The 14,993-nt window shown below is 41.2% G+C and overlaps 1 protein-coding gene and 1 long non-coding RNA gene across 7 annotated transcripts in view; one reads left to right on the top strand and one right to left on the bottom strand.

Moving 5' to 3' along the window:
* The first annotated feature begins 2,732 nt into the window (after positions 1-2,732).
* etv6 (ETS variant transcription factor 6) overlaps positions 2,733-14,993 on the top strand; it is a 28,006-nt gene continuing 15,745 nt past the window's right edge. The window contains exons 1-2 of one of the 6 annotated variants that reach the window (XM_071502554.1): positions 2,734-3,142; positions 6,614-6,743. In XM_071502554.1, the coding sequence (XP_071358655.1) occupies positions 3,113-3,142; positions 6,614-6,743 (160 nt within the window). In that variant the 5' untranslated portion in view covers positions 2,734-3,112. Of the gene's footprint in view, positions 3,143-4,212; positions 4,254-5,066; positions 5,475-5,524; positions 6,521-6,613; positions 6,744-14,993 lie in introns of those variants that run through there. The other 5 variants (XM_071502555.1, XM_071502558.1, XM_071502557.1 and 2 more) reach the window with 5 other exon arrangements.
* Positions 7,107-11,402, bottom strand: LOC139635351 (uncharacterized). Its single transcript, XR_011694185.1, has 2 exons — positions 11,027-11,402; positions 7,107-9,816 (listed from the first exon to the last, which is right to left on the bottom strand). It is a non-coding gene; the product is annotated as an uncharacterized lncRNA (long non-coding RNA).

Here is a 14,993-nt window from a genome sequence, read left to right on the forward strand (position 1 = left end):
GCTGCACAGCTGAGCACAGTGGGAAACTTTCTGACAGACACATCCACATTGATAATTCACTACAGAGACAATAAGCACAGGAAAAAATAAATAACCAATCTCGTTTTATTTTTACTCATGTATTTTGTTTTTTTTTATAGGACTCCTTTTTACAGAACAGTCAAGAGACATGGATTCAAACAAATCTCAAAAAGAATTACACCGCAAAAAATAATTTGGTGTCACATTCACACAGTTAACTTATTTAACAGTTTAAACCCCTGCAGACCATTTGAATGGTTTACATTTTTTTTCTAAATCCTTTATCAGAAAAGTTACTTTAAACTTATTCTTATTCATGAATATAAATGCTCACTGTATTTCCTGTGTCTTGTTCAAAGTCCTTTCTCCCTCACTTTTCCTTCAAAGAGTCTGATCACATACAGAAATATAATATAAGACATATATGTCTGAGGGGATATATTATCATCACATATACACATCCTCTGGATACATAAGCTTATATATGAAATACCCATTACAAATATCTATATGATGGGTTTTATATGGTATAACATGTTGCAACCACATATGTTAACTACATTTAATTTTATTATGCAAGTTCATTCAAACAACATACATATACAATTCTATATTCTTATATGTTTTTACTTGTCTTTCTCATTTCTTTCTGATCTAATTCATTAATTTTTTTCTATTAATTTTAAACATGTCCATCTTCCTATTCTGGGAAAGTGGTCTCAGACTTTTGGAACCCAGTGTTCATAATAAGGCTTTGGGATGGATATATATTTATGTAACATAAGTCTGCAATATATGTATACATACATAAACATACATATTTGTATGGGCTAGACATATGTCAATATATTAAATTGTTCTAATTTTCAATAGGTTTTATATATCAATTTTTTAAACATATATTTCATATATGGAAATTCAATGTACGCACATGTATTATATTTGCATCTGGGATTGCTGTGGTTTTACAGTAGGTGTGTAAGATTACATTTGTCACTTTTTAAATCTGATTAGTGTAATCCCATTAATGTAATCTCTCAATCCCACCAGATTAAAAAAAAACCTGCCTACTTCAAAGACAGAACGGGCCCTTTCAGTTTGTCACGTTTTAGTAAAAACACTAAATTTAATTCAATACAATCACGGTTTTATAACCACTGCTATCAAAATTAATGTTTCTAAACTAAACTAAAACTAAAAGTATTTTGCAGCTCAAAAATAACCAGAAATGGATTTTAACACCTTATTGTTACTCTAAATGGATACCATTGCGTATAAAAAATACCTTTGTGGTGTACTTTTTGTCACCAATACCAACACCAGTGATAATTTACAAACATGCCTAATTTTATCTACTCTGATTAAACTTTGTAAATAAGTCACTAAATAAAATGACATAAAACATGTAAGTCCCAATTATGTCCCATGTCTCAGTCCTCTGAAGTATCACCATGAATTCATTATCCCTCAGCTTCACTCATCTGCATTTGCTCGTTAACTCAGAGCAGCCTTGTTGCTTCCTGTCCCCCTCCCTCTCCTTAAAGAAAATACATGTTGAAAGTGATTTTTCCATAATTCTTTGCGCCTCCTTCCACCATCTGCTGCCACCAGTGACTCTGACGCTTTAGGTTTTATCACCCTGGAAGAACAGTAGTCTTTCTTTTCCCCTATTGTGCTGTAAAATAATCCAGATTTACTGTCAGTAGTTGACAATAGTTCAGTATGAATTCACGGGGCGTTCTCATGGTCCAGCAGTCTAATGTGTACCACGTCAAAAGCAGGTGTTCGGTATGAGTCCAAGAGCCTTCGTCATCTGTCAGATGCCTGCTGCTAAGAAAGAAAGTGGATGGAAGCAGTGAAAATTAAAGTTACGAGCCGTAAAATCAAAACAATTAGCCAAAAGAGGCTAAAACGTGGAGAGCTGAGGCTAACTGCACAGTGCAGAAAATTCACTGTGGCTATACACTGCCATCTAGTTCATTGTTAATGCACAAATGTTGATAGGTGCAGCTTTAATATTTCTATCAATGCACTATCCATTCATATCCTCAGGTCTGTTACATGTGAATCCCAACATACTAATAATTGCACAGCATGTAGACACACACAGAATTGACAAAGAAGCTGACAGCAAATATTTGACAGTATTCATTATTCACTTTTGTCTCATATACTATTTATGTAATTGTATTTTTTTGCTTTCATATAGTGCTCCTTTAATAGCCCTTGCATTCATATGTCTTAAAGGTGACTTTACAGTGACCTTTAACTATATGGTATTTAGTTTTTAAAAATAAAAGCCTATGCAGCATTTTATATTAAAAAATGATTTTAATAATGACATTCGCATTAATTAATAAGTAATTACACTCATATAGAGTCCCTATATCCTATAGGCTGATATTCCTTCATATTTCCTTTAATGAGTTACACTTCTACTGTTGCATCTTGCACCGCTTGCTGTCTAATTGAAGCGCCGAGGTTCAGCCTGTTGTGTAACCGCATTTGCAGTAAGCTTTGATTAAAACACAAATAAACAGACAACCAGCGTATCTGACGAGTGAGTCTGTCAGCGTGTAGCTGTGTGTCTGCGACGCGACCCGCTGCGATTTCCTGCTTCGGGTTTCCCTTTAAAAGGGGGCAAGGCTCAATGCTGGGAATTCACGTCATTTCGCCGTTTTACACACATCCAGATCAATGAGAGAGAGAGAGAGAGAGAGAGGGAGAGAGAGAGAAGGGGAGAGAGAGAGGTGTCCGTAGCTCTCTCTCTCTCTCTCTCTCTCTTCAGCCTCGCTCTTCCAGGAAGGGATTATTAACCAGCGCGCTGCCGACATGTGAAGGAAAACAGTCGCAGACAAAAGAAGTTTTCACACGGAGCCGCGCCATGGAGCTGGGCAGATAAAACAGACAGAGCGGGCTACATGAAAAACAAAACAAAACAACAACAACAACAACAACAACTTCTCCCACAGTACCGAGCCGAGCAGCCGCCGCCGCCGCCGCCGCCGGGTCTCTGTAGGAGCGGAGAGCAGATCGAGAAGAGCGCGGATCGGAAAAGTGGAAGGAGACGGAGAGAAGTTGACGGGAGATAATGTCTGAATCCTCCTCCGCTGCGACCAAGGTAACACTGTGAGCTCTTTGTTCCCCCCCACCCCCCCGCAGACCCTCCGTGGAGCCGCTGGCGTGCGGCCGGTGCTCCTGCAGGATCCACGGAGCTGCGGATCACCTGCTGCAGACGCGCAGATCCCCTCACTTTGTTTTGCTCGTCATCTGTTGCTCGCCTCCACTTTGCCGCTGATGGTGATGGTGATGGTGGTGGTGATGGTGGTGGTGGTGGTGGGAGAAGTCGTGACTGTGTGTGACGCGCAAAACGTTTGATTTACCGCCACGAAAAGTGATCAAAGGCGACGCAGACGCAACACGCCAATAAACGCGAGAGATGCTGGAGCGGCTCCGGTTCAGTCAGCGAGACAAACCCAGAGGAGCCGCAGCTGTGAAACTCTCCTGGCCCTCAGCGCTGCAACTCCAGGCCGGGCTCACTTCTCTAACTCATGTCATTTTAGTGATTGGCTGGATAAAAATGCAGCTAGTCGATGGACAGCTGCTGGTGATTAATTACTTGTCATTTATTGAGCAAAAATGACGAATATCTGCTAAATGCAGCTTTTCTCTTTCTTATGTCGTTGGAAACAGGATATGTTGCTAAAACTACAACTGACAATCACTTTCATTATTGATTGAACTCTAAATTTTTAGCCACAAATTCCCAGAATCCTTTGTTAAATGTTCTTGGTTTATCAGACCGGGATATATTCAGTCCACAGCTATAAAAGCAGAGAAAAGGAGGCAGGTAATGGATGGATCAGTTAATCTCATGGTTTCAGCTCTTTGGGTTTTGGGCAGTAACGCAAACAAACTATTACATTTGAAGACCACCTTGAATTTTTCACCATTTTATAGACTTAGAAATCAATCAAAAACAAATAATTGATCACGAAAACCATGGTTAGTCACAGCCTTGGCTGTTGGTCAGACTGTGTAAACAATCTGAAGACACTTTGTGCTTGGGATGGACACGTGTCACTGTGTTTGGCATGCTGTAATCTAAATGATCAATCAGAGATTAATCAGTAATGAGAGGACTGTCGCAGCTGGATCATAGGAAAAGGAAAACTGAATGATCGGCACAGACTCACTCACAGTGTCTACAGGAAGAGGAGCTCAACATTTAGGTGATCGACGTGCTGCAGTTTTGTTGATCGATTATCTGTTACAAGTGTGTAATAGTGAATATTTGCTGGTTCAGGATTTGGACGTTTGAAGTGTGTCCACAACTTTTCATGGGATTTTTTAAAACAATTTTTGCTTTTTTGAAATTTCATTGATTTAAAAAATAAATTGGCAGCTTCATTAGCGGCATTGCAGAAGTATTTGTTTGGGATGTGACGATCAGCCCGAAATAAGTACATCTGTCTCTGGTGACTTCAAGTGAAACGTGGTGTTTAGTTTCTGAGGGACGTCTTCTCATTACTGAGTCTGATGTCACTGCACGATTGCAGTTGCATGCTGAAGAATGATCAGCACTTCACTCAGAGAAGTTTTCCACCGTGGCAGCCGGCAGACTGGACTCCCCCTCACCTTCATACTGCAGCCCAGTGCTGTCACACACGACTTTCCCTTTTCTGCAGTCGTCTTCACCACAGGCTTTGTCCTGACCGAGTCCCAGCTGTGTGAAGGCTGCATTAGAAGAACAGAGAGAGAGAGAGAGAGAGAGAGGAGGAGAGCTGCTTCCTTTCTCCGGACAACAGAATTTTTAGAAAGTGGACGTGAAGCGGGGAAAGAGAAGCCTTCGCCTTAGAGAGGAGGAAATAGAAGACTGAAAGATTATTGCTTGGCTTCCACAGGAAATTCCTGGTACATGCAGTTGGTGTGCAGGTCTCAGAGCGGCTGGTGACAGCAGGCCGAGGCTGGAGGGAGAAGACTGAGCTGCGTTTCCTCAAGAAACTGAGGTGGCTTCGTCCTTCTGTTCTCATTTGCCGGAAAGTAAACCAGTCAATGCAGAGTGACCGCAAAGTGGAAAACCTCATACCTTAACCTAGATTCAATATGTGTGCTGCTCAACAGCAGAGCCAGAATGTCCTGAAGAGGACTGCAGCTAATAACTGTTTTCACCATTAGTTCATATGCTCATTATTATTATTATTAATACTGTAAAAAAAACAAAACACACCCATCACAATGTTCCAGAGACCAAGGTGACGTCATGAAATTACTGATTTTGTCCGACCAACCGTCCAAACCTCAAACGGATCAAACGGAGACTCAGAGAAATGAATCAGATCTTCACAGAGGAGCTGAAGCCAGTGAATGTTTGATTGATAACTGACTTAAAAACATTGATTGATTATTGAAAGATGTGATCTGATTGAACACAGCAGCGGCTTCAGTTGAAGGTTCGTGGCTCTACATGTTTACATGCTGATGTAACTGAAGATGCTAAAGGAAAACAGAAATGAAGTGTCACAGTTTGACCTGGACTGAGTTGTTAGGACAGGACTCTGCTTTACTCCTCGTATGAAAGGGACCAACACATTTAGAATGGACAGGTTTCAGTGACAAGGTTAAAGGTGATTCTTAATGTAATCACTGTTCATTCCAGCTCAGAAATCCGTATGGCTCATCTTCCCTCATTTATCAGTTAATCTAATGATCATTTTCTAAATGTATCAATTGATCGTTGAGTCAGAGCAATAGTGGAAAAAGTTTGAGGGTGACGTCTTCATGTTTTCCCTCTGCAAACAGTCAAAACACGCAAGGATATAACATTTTAATAAGATGTAAAGAGGAAAATTCTCACGTTTGAGATGTTGTAACCATCATAGTTGGCATTTCTGCTTAAATAAAACTTAATAATAAATAGATTATCAAAGAAAAGATTCATATAATACTGTCATTGTTTGTTTAACATGCCCTGGTTTTTTGAGTGTTGATCAGATAAAATTTTACATGAAACTGTGACATCATTCAGTTTTCTGACATTTTAGAGCCTAATCGATCCATTCAAACAATACAGGAGAGATTTATCAATAGAAGTAATCAGTTGCACTCTGAGATGTAGAGGTTAGTGAATATGGTAATCAGATACGGCCCAGTGGTGGTGATAGATGATACGTTTTAATCATTTCAAATCTTTGTCATATTTTTGTAAATTTAAAACTCGCAGGTCTGTGATTAAATGATGGGTCATGAAAATCCAGCACAGTCGGCTCTGAGCCACGGATCCTCACTGAGGTTATCATCCTGTCAAACAGAGCTTTGCTTAGTTTAGAACTTTACTGCACTGCATAGCAACACATGTGCTAAAGCATGCGTGGCATTTGGTACATTGGTGTCTCTCGAACGTGTTTCCACAGCACGACAGGCCAGTGCATCAGTGTATAAGACCCACACAGTGTGCAGAGTAGACCGAGGCTAGCCGATGTTGTGGGTGCGTGGCGAGGTGAGGCGAGTTGGCGTGGGGCTGTTTGGGTTCAGGGCCGGTGCATCGTGGAGCTTTGTGAGCCATGCTTTGTGTCTCTGTGTCTATTCATAGCAGGAGAGGAGCTCTTTCAGTCCTTCCGCGAACCCGCTGCCAAACTCCACTTCCTCCCCCGTCCATGCTCCCGCCGCGAGGCCAGCCAGCCGAATGGAGGACGAGCCTGCCAGGCTGCCTGCGCACCTGCGTGAGTCACACACACTCACACTCACTCACACACACACACACACACACACACACACAGAGGAGCAGTGACTCCTACATGCATTGATCAGGCGGTCATTGAACAGGACAGATTGATTTTGTCAGTGTTTTTAGTATCTTTCACTGTAAATGTTTATGTTTGGCTGAAGTGGTAATGTGGGAAATCCGATTTTTATTAGGTCTCATCCCAAAAATCCCCTGTCAATCAAACCGTGTGGGCAGGACTGTGGCTATGAAAGTTTGAGCTTGTGGAGGTGGCAATAATATCTGAGAGTTTGGAACAGCAAACACAAGCCATAGTGAGTGTTATCACAGTGTGGAGAGCCAACATGAATAAATAAAAACATTGCAGAATATCACTTTAATAGTTAAAACCCATCACATCCAATCATGACAACACACACACACCATTATCGCTGCATGAGTGCCGGCCCAGTCATGCCGTACCTCTCAGCTGGGAGGCGTTGAAGCAGATCCGGGGTCAGACACCTGAACTGTACACGCTTCCACTGGACCAGAACTGACAGACCTACTGCACTGGAATAACCAACAGTTACACAGCAGTCAGGTACAGATAATATGGAGCAGAGAACACACGTGTGCTGGGAATGATAGAGGAAGAAATGGCTGAGGTATGGGCACTAAAACCTCTGCAGGAAAGAGAACGCAATCCCAAACACTTGAAGAAAAAAAAAAACTCAAGTGCAAGTGCAGGACATGGGAACAGAATTATGTCTGGACTTACATTCATCTATTTCTGTATTCATCTATTTCTTCATGTTTTCAATTCCCATCCTCATGTTTTAATTAGCCCGTTCAATACACAAGACGTTTACTTCTCTTCTGACCATTGAATAACCAGTGTCCTTGAAGCTCCTTGAATGCATCAGCAGGATGAATTAGTCCTGGCTTCAAACCTCGATGATTGGGAAAATAAAGGCAGTGAAATGTTATGAAATAAAATTTGGTCTGAATTGCTTCCGACTTTTAAATTGATTTAAATAGATCAAGTCCTCGTTGATGGCCATTATGCTGTTGAAAAGCATCTGAGCCAATCAGGGCTCGGTAGATGGGATAGAGCATGGTGATGTCATGTGGTAGAGCCTGAAGAACAGTGAGAAAAATGGCGACAGCTGTACGGATTGTGCCCTTACAGAATAACAACTCTTAAAGTCACATGATGTAATGTCTGAAAGAAGGAAAAACACACTCTTCCTCTGATGAGTGAAAAGTAGATTAGATGCTCCCTCACTCAGCTCAACACACTCAGTTGTTTTTCTGATGCTGCCTTACTTGATCTGGTATGGCCGCTAGCTTGTGGTGGCTAAATGTTAGCTAATCTTTGCTAGATGTTGTTGCATAGCCCACTGTAAATGAACATTTCTTTGATCATTGCGGGAAACAGAAATGTTAAGTGTACTAGGAAAACTGCTACTGCATATGTGTGTTACTTAAAATAACACAGATGTGTCATTGTGTCATGTGTCAAACCGAAAACAGCTAATATCTGATCGTCAGGTTACATTAAAGGTCCCCTATAGAGCACGACACCTGAGGACGAACGTGCGCAGGCAACTAGAGCTGGACAATTAATCAAAAAATAATCAGTATCGCAATATGACAAAGTAGAATATCCAAATCACAGGAGCTGCAATTTTTTTGATTAAGGTAAAATATGTAACAAAAAATATAATGATATTTGATAATATATTTTTTTCAGTGAAAATTAAACGCAAAAGTTCCCACTGCAACTGAAATCATGACTCATATCAGAATTCCAATATGATATCAATCAGCCCTACAGGCTACGTGATTCACATCCTCTGGTTGGTTTTGCCCTTTCCATTGATGGTGGTGGTAACGTACCAAAACATGGATGTAAGCAGGGTTTAAATATGTAAAAAAGAAATAACCTTTGCGAATGAGTTATGAGGACGGAAAATGCATCCAGCACATTTGTTTGACTTAATGGAAACAAAGCAAAACTGACTGCAACTTTAGTTCGTTTACAAGAAACCTCCACAGGGCACCTTTAATATTAGGTATGCTTGATTTGTAGGCTCAAACACTGGGGGCTTAAACTGGTTTAAATGGCAGAGAAGAAAAACATAGCAGCCGGAATCAGATGAGACCAGTAAACAAAGAAGTCATATGTTTTTTGTTTAGAAGCACTGATGTCTATTAATTGTCCACTTTGAATCAGAACAAACCAAATATACAGTAGAAATACAACAATATAGAAGAGAAACCTTTCCACAAATAAACTTGATGCTACCTGCACATTACCCATTGACTCATTTAACTGCTGATTAGCCCAAGAGAGAAGCAAACAGTCCACAGGTGAGTCAGTAAAGAAAAACATGTTGAAATATGTTTTGGAAAGGTAACAAAACGAAGCAACATGGTGGCATTCATGGCTCCATGGAGCTTCGGTTCGGTTGCATCGGCTCACTGCTGCTTAACCAATCATAAAGCAGGCGGGGCTGGAGCTGTGCCAAGAGATAGGCTTGATGTTCAAAGAGCAACCCTGAGCTGCTTTGTCCATGCGTCCGTCAATATTTAACTTTTTTTTTTTTCTGGCAAGTGTGAAGTTCAGGGCTTTTGTGGGGCGTTGGGTTGGGCGTCTGCAAAGGCTGAGGCTGGATGAGACGCACAGGAAACTCCCTCAGCCCACTTCCTCTTTTGCATTGTTGCAGAAAAAGGAAGAACGTTCAACAGGTCCGCGTTGAGTTTCCTGTCAAGTAAACCGATGGGTCAGTTCACATCCGCAGACATGTGGAAGTCCTACTTTGTTTTACTCACATTTCAAACACAGCCTTGTCTCTCACACATCTGCAGGTCAGGAAAATTTCTTTTTTTTTTCTCCTCTTCGGTGTTTAGTTTATGGCTGCTCCTGCTGGGGATCCACTCTCCTCTTTCAGACAGACACCAACATGTCTTTGTCACGGCTCACACAGTCCAAAACACCTCTGTCCTTTCTCCTCCTGCCTATCTAAACACACATGTGCTGGAAAACAAGCCGTCCATTAACCCCCACACTCAGAGGGAGTCTTGTCCTGAGGGGGGGAGAGGGAAAGAAAGAGAGAGAGAGAGAGTAGGAGGAGGAGGGAGGAGAAGCAGGAGGGAGGAGAGGGGGGAAAAAGACAGAAAGAAAAAGAATGAGGGAGGAAATTGCAGTGTGGGCAGAAATCCGCCTTCTCCATTTCCTGGGGAGGAAGTGGATTAGATCGGGGAGAGTTGCAGCCTCCTCACACTAAAGAATGCTACCATACTCGGTTTTAACCCTTTCAGCCAGACAACCGGAACAAACCACACACCCTCATCTAGTTCAAGTATATGCTGAATACGTTATCTTCTTTTTTAATCACAACAGAAATACATATATATATATATATATATATATATATATATATATATATATATATATATAAAAATTTTTTTTTCTTTTTTTTTTCCCCACTGTGCTTCTTTGCATAGAAGAAAAGATAAGAGATTTCATCAAAAACATTCTTCAATTAAAGATGCTCGATATTATACATGCTATAAATACACTTAGGCGTTGTTCAACATTATAAACCAATAGGACTGTAGTCCAGGTAAATTTGACATACAAATGCATACAAATACCTTCAGTTTGAGTCATTAACATTCACATTCACAAAAAATTAAAAATATTGTGTCAAATATAACATTGAAAGTAACAAGACTTGTCTATAAAGTGCAGTACAAACACATGAACAATGCTATATGGTTGAATATATATATATATATATATATATTAACTACCAATAATTGAATAATGAATAATATTTCCATTGTACAACATTCACTATACACTAATTTTTGACTGTGTTTATCGTGTTTGTAGAGAGAGTTTTGTTGAAACACTCGAGAGCATGAAGGGATAGTTTGACATTTTGGGAAATGCAACACCTTTAGTTCTTTTATTGTTGATAAATAGATGAGAAAATCAGTATCATGTGTCCCTCATTAATATAAAGCTACAGCTAACTGGCTGCCATCAGTTAGCTTAGCTTAGCACAGAGACTGGAAAAAGGAGGAAACAGCTAGCCTGGCTCTGTCCTACATAAAGCCACAGCAGCTGCCTGTTAGCTGTGGCTTTATGTTGGACAGAACCGAGCTATTCTGTCCAACATAAAGCTACAGCTAACTGGCAGCTGTCAGTTAGCTTAGCTTAGCATAAAGACTGGAAACAGGTGCAAACAGCGACCCTGGCTCTGTCCAACAATTACACAATCCACCTACCAGCACCTCTAAAGCTCACTGACCAACATGGTGTAGCTTGTTTTTTTTAGGGAATTCTTGGAGTCACTGCTGGTTGCCTGGTAACATCAGGGTGACAACAAGACTCCAGGAAGTCATTGTGCTCACTCAGCCTGTTCCTTTGATTTATGTACAAATTAAACAAACAAGATCAGCATAAATTAGTGAGCTTTAAATGTGCTGGTAGGTGGATTTCTTAACTCTGGATAAGGCTAGGCTAACTGTTTTCTGCGTTTATGCTAAGCTATGCTAACTGTCTTCTGGCTGTAGCATCATATTTAGCAGACATAGACTGGTGTCAATCTTTTCACCTAACTGTTAACATAAAAGACAATTTGTGTTTTTCCAAAAATGTTGTAATAGTCCTTTATCAAGCTGTTACAGTGTTTCATTTTCTATTTTCGAGGTAGAAAGTGTTTCGCTAAAGCGTCAAAACAAACGCTGCAGCATGTGCAGATGTCATGTACAAGCTATATATAAGAGGGCATTCTCAAGAAATAGACCCAATAAAACACATGAATTACACATTTGTAACAAAGAAATGTAGTTTTTTTAAATTCATTGTGGCTTTAAAAAAAGAAAATCCCCATTAAACGGGTCATTAAATGAATCATCCAGCAGCATTAGTCTGCGAGTAGACGAATGTGCAGCTTTAAACAGCTAGCGGAGGAGTGTTGTCAACCACCCATGATGCTTTGTTTGTCTGTTTGTGTCAAAAGCGAGACAAGTACTAAAAGGCCTGGGAGGGTTTTCGCCAACACACACAACAAAGCGGGGAAGACGCTCACCGATGAACTGGATCTGCTGGGTTTTAATTCAGTCGCAATCCAGGCATCAGTGCTCAACACAGAGCCCACGTACTCAAAACATGATGCAACAGAGCGAGTCCCTGAGAAAACAGTGAATTCTTGAACACAAGGCGTTCCACTGTTGTTCTACAATAAACATGCATGAATTAGAAAAGAACAGTGGCTGCAAGAGGAGAAATAGCTCACTGGATGATTTAAAAAAAAAAAATCTATGTCCATGGAAACAAGACTGGCTGGCTTCCTTAGTGCGTGTGTGTGTGTGTGCTCACAGCTGGGTTTGCACTATGCATGCTTGTACGAGTGGGTGGATGAGTGTGAGTGAATCTTGTGTCTTTGTGCAAGTCTTGCCAGAGGTAGTGTAGGTGTATACTGTATGAATGTATGAGTAAATGTGTGTGTGTGTTACCGTACATGACTGCAAACCCCCACTAGCTTCCTTTGGTCGCTCACTCTCTGTCTTTGTGGTATACTACCCTCTTTACAGTGTGGGGGGATCTGTGTTATAAAAGTGTGTGTGTGTGTGTGTGTGTGCGTGTGTGCTTTAGTATGTCGTGTGTGTGTCTGTTTGGTCTTTTTGAGGGGAAATTTCCTGCCCCTGGAAGCAGCTCTTGTCCTCAGGAATTTCCTGAGTGGGCAGACGGCGCTTCCTGAATAAATGTTGTTGTTGTTGTTGTGTGTATGTGTGTGCGTGCGTTGGTGCGTGTGTGTGAGTGTGTTTTAACTTGGTCTCTTTTCTCCTCTGAAAGGGAAACTGTTCTCACATGCCAGCGACAGAGCTGAGCGCAGCCCCCTTCTCTTCCTGTTCGCGACACACTCCACACTTTGCTCGAAACGTCACAATGAACACACACTTGTATTCATTGTGTGATGGTGTGGTGATTTCAGACTTTAATAGGGAAAGTCACAAAAGCACACTTAATCTTGATCGAGAAATCTTTTCCATTGGCTCTTTCCTGCTACACAGGAAGTGTTTTGTTTTTATATCTCCAGTGTGCTTGGAATAAGAAGAAGAAGAAGAAGAAGGGGAGCTAGGTATTTCCTAAGGATCGGTCCAGCCATATTTTAATAGATCGCTATCGGCTACAATAAAGCAGACCAAGCTCTGATACTGTCTGTGCTGTGTTTGGTCCACCTCAGCCTGCAGCAGTCTTCCCCTCTACAGAGGAGCACTTCACTGCACATGTGAATGAACATTAGTGTGTGTGAATGTGAAAAATTGTTTCGGTGAGTCACTCTGTGTACAGTCATTCAACAATCATTAGCAAAGAGCTGTGCACTAAACATTCAGGTAGCAGCCTCACTTTTAGCCAGCGCTAGTTAAAATGACAGACATCAGCTTCTCCTAATCAACATTTATTTCCCTGAGTAACTTGATGACAGGACAAATTAAACTGTTGTCTGGTTAAACTCTGCAGGCTGGTGCTCAGCCAAAGATTGTTTGTAAAGGAAAGAACCTCCACAAGTGAGGCCTTCAGTGTTTCTGTAGTTCCAACAACTCCAGCATAGTGGGACCTCTTCTCTCTCTCACTTTCAGGGGTCACATTCTCCCAGTTTATCTTTCATATCACTGATTTGCTGTTCCTGTTTCATCAGAGGATGATACAATGTGATCAGTATGATTTTGGAAAGGCAGATTATTTAGCATCTTTAGAGATAGTGGAAAGAGACGGGAGGGGATGACATGTAACAAATGTCCCCAGCTGGACTGACTATGTGAGCCAGGGGATGCTGCGATTATGTGGTGTGTGTCTTACCAAGACGCCCCCGAGATTTCATTCCTCTACATCTTTTTGTTTTCCACGGTCTGTCTGTGGCCGTCACACCATTTACTGCAATTTATTTTAATTTTATGCATCTGTGAGGAGCTCGTATGTTTGCTTCAACCGCTGCATCGTGGGATATTAGAGTCTGTGTAGACTGAGTGTTTAGAATATAGTTAATGTTGTCCCTTTTTCTGGCATTTTTACTTAAGTTGTGTGTCCTTACACTTAAAGTCCCTCTCCTGACATGTTTTAAACTCTGTCAATGGTTTTCCCACATAAAAAGTGAAAAAAGATCAAAAACTGAGACTGGAAGAACATCCACATGTACTTCCTCACTGAGAAATTCAGGATCAGGCCTTGTGCCCCACTCATCACCAATGCTGCTGGTGATAGGTCTCCAGGTGAAAGGGCAGAGAGCATCAAGATGGTTAAAGCAGGAAACATCAGAGAGACTCAGCATCATGTTTGAGCCTCAGTCAGACCCAGACTCAGAGATGAGGAGTCTGTTGAGACCAGAATCAGAGACTAGCGGACATATCAGAACAGTTAGCACAGTTAGCATCTTTTATTTGTTTATGTTGTTTGTTAGCTTGTAACTGGCAGTGGCTGACACAGTGTTAGTGGTTGTGCTAATGCAAACTCTCGCTCTTTGTACTGACAAGGTTTCGGGTTTATTTTGCCTCGTCCCCACAAGTTGACGGGGTTGGTTCCTTAGTTATATGACGTATGAATCCCTGACTGTCTGAATCTGTTTTTTTGAAACTGGTGGAAATACTCAGTCATGGCGTTGATTGATTATTTTGTTCATGTTATGTCTTGTATTATATAAAAAACACTATGTGGACATGGGAACAAGGTTTAAAACTTGATTTTCATTGGAGGGTGTCTTCAGGGCAAGAGAAGATACAGCTCTTCCCTTTGACCGGTTGAGTTCCCCTTTAACTGACAGGCAGTTCTGGGAAATCCAGTGTTGTAACATGACAACACTGAACACTTACTAACAAAAATGGAGACACTACCCCAGAATGAGACTTCATGAATGTAATCACTGACAGGTGTGACTGCGTACAGGTAGCAGAGTTCTTGTGAGCTGTCCCGAGGGTTTGCTAGTAGACACTGTTTAATCTTAAAACAAAAGAGTTGTGAACCACCAGTGTGGGACTGTTGCATTAGATATGGTCACTGTCAGTGTTACACTACATGAAATGCTGACTCAGAGAATACAGTGCTTACAGGGTGTGTGTTTCAACAAGCAGGATTGAGCTAACAAACGTCTTTGAAGCTTGTGCATTTTCAAGAGAAGAAAACTGGCTCGTGAACAAAAGGAAGAGTGGCAGTTAACACTGGCTTCAGGAACTAACCTACAAGAGCCGGCTT

The sequence above is a fragment of the Trachinotus anak genome, unplaced genomic scaffold (genome assembly GCF_046630095.1).
Source record: "Trachinotus anak isolate AG129_WGS33_773 ecotype Australia unplaced genomic scaffold, CSIRO_AGI_Tana_v1 ptg000018l, whole genome shotgun sequence".
In the NCBI taxonomy this organism is placed as follows: domain Eukaryota; kingdom Metazoa; phylum Chordata; class Actinopteri; order Carangiformes; family Carangidae; genus Trachinotus; species Trachinotus anak.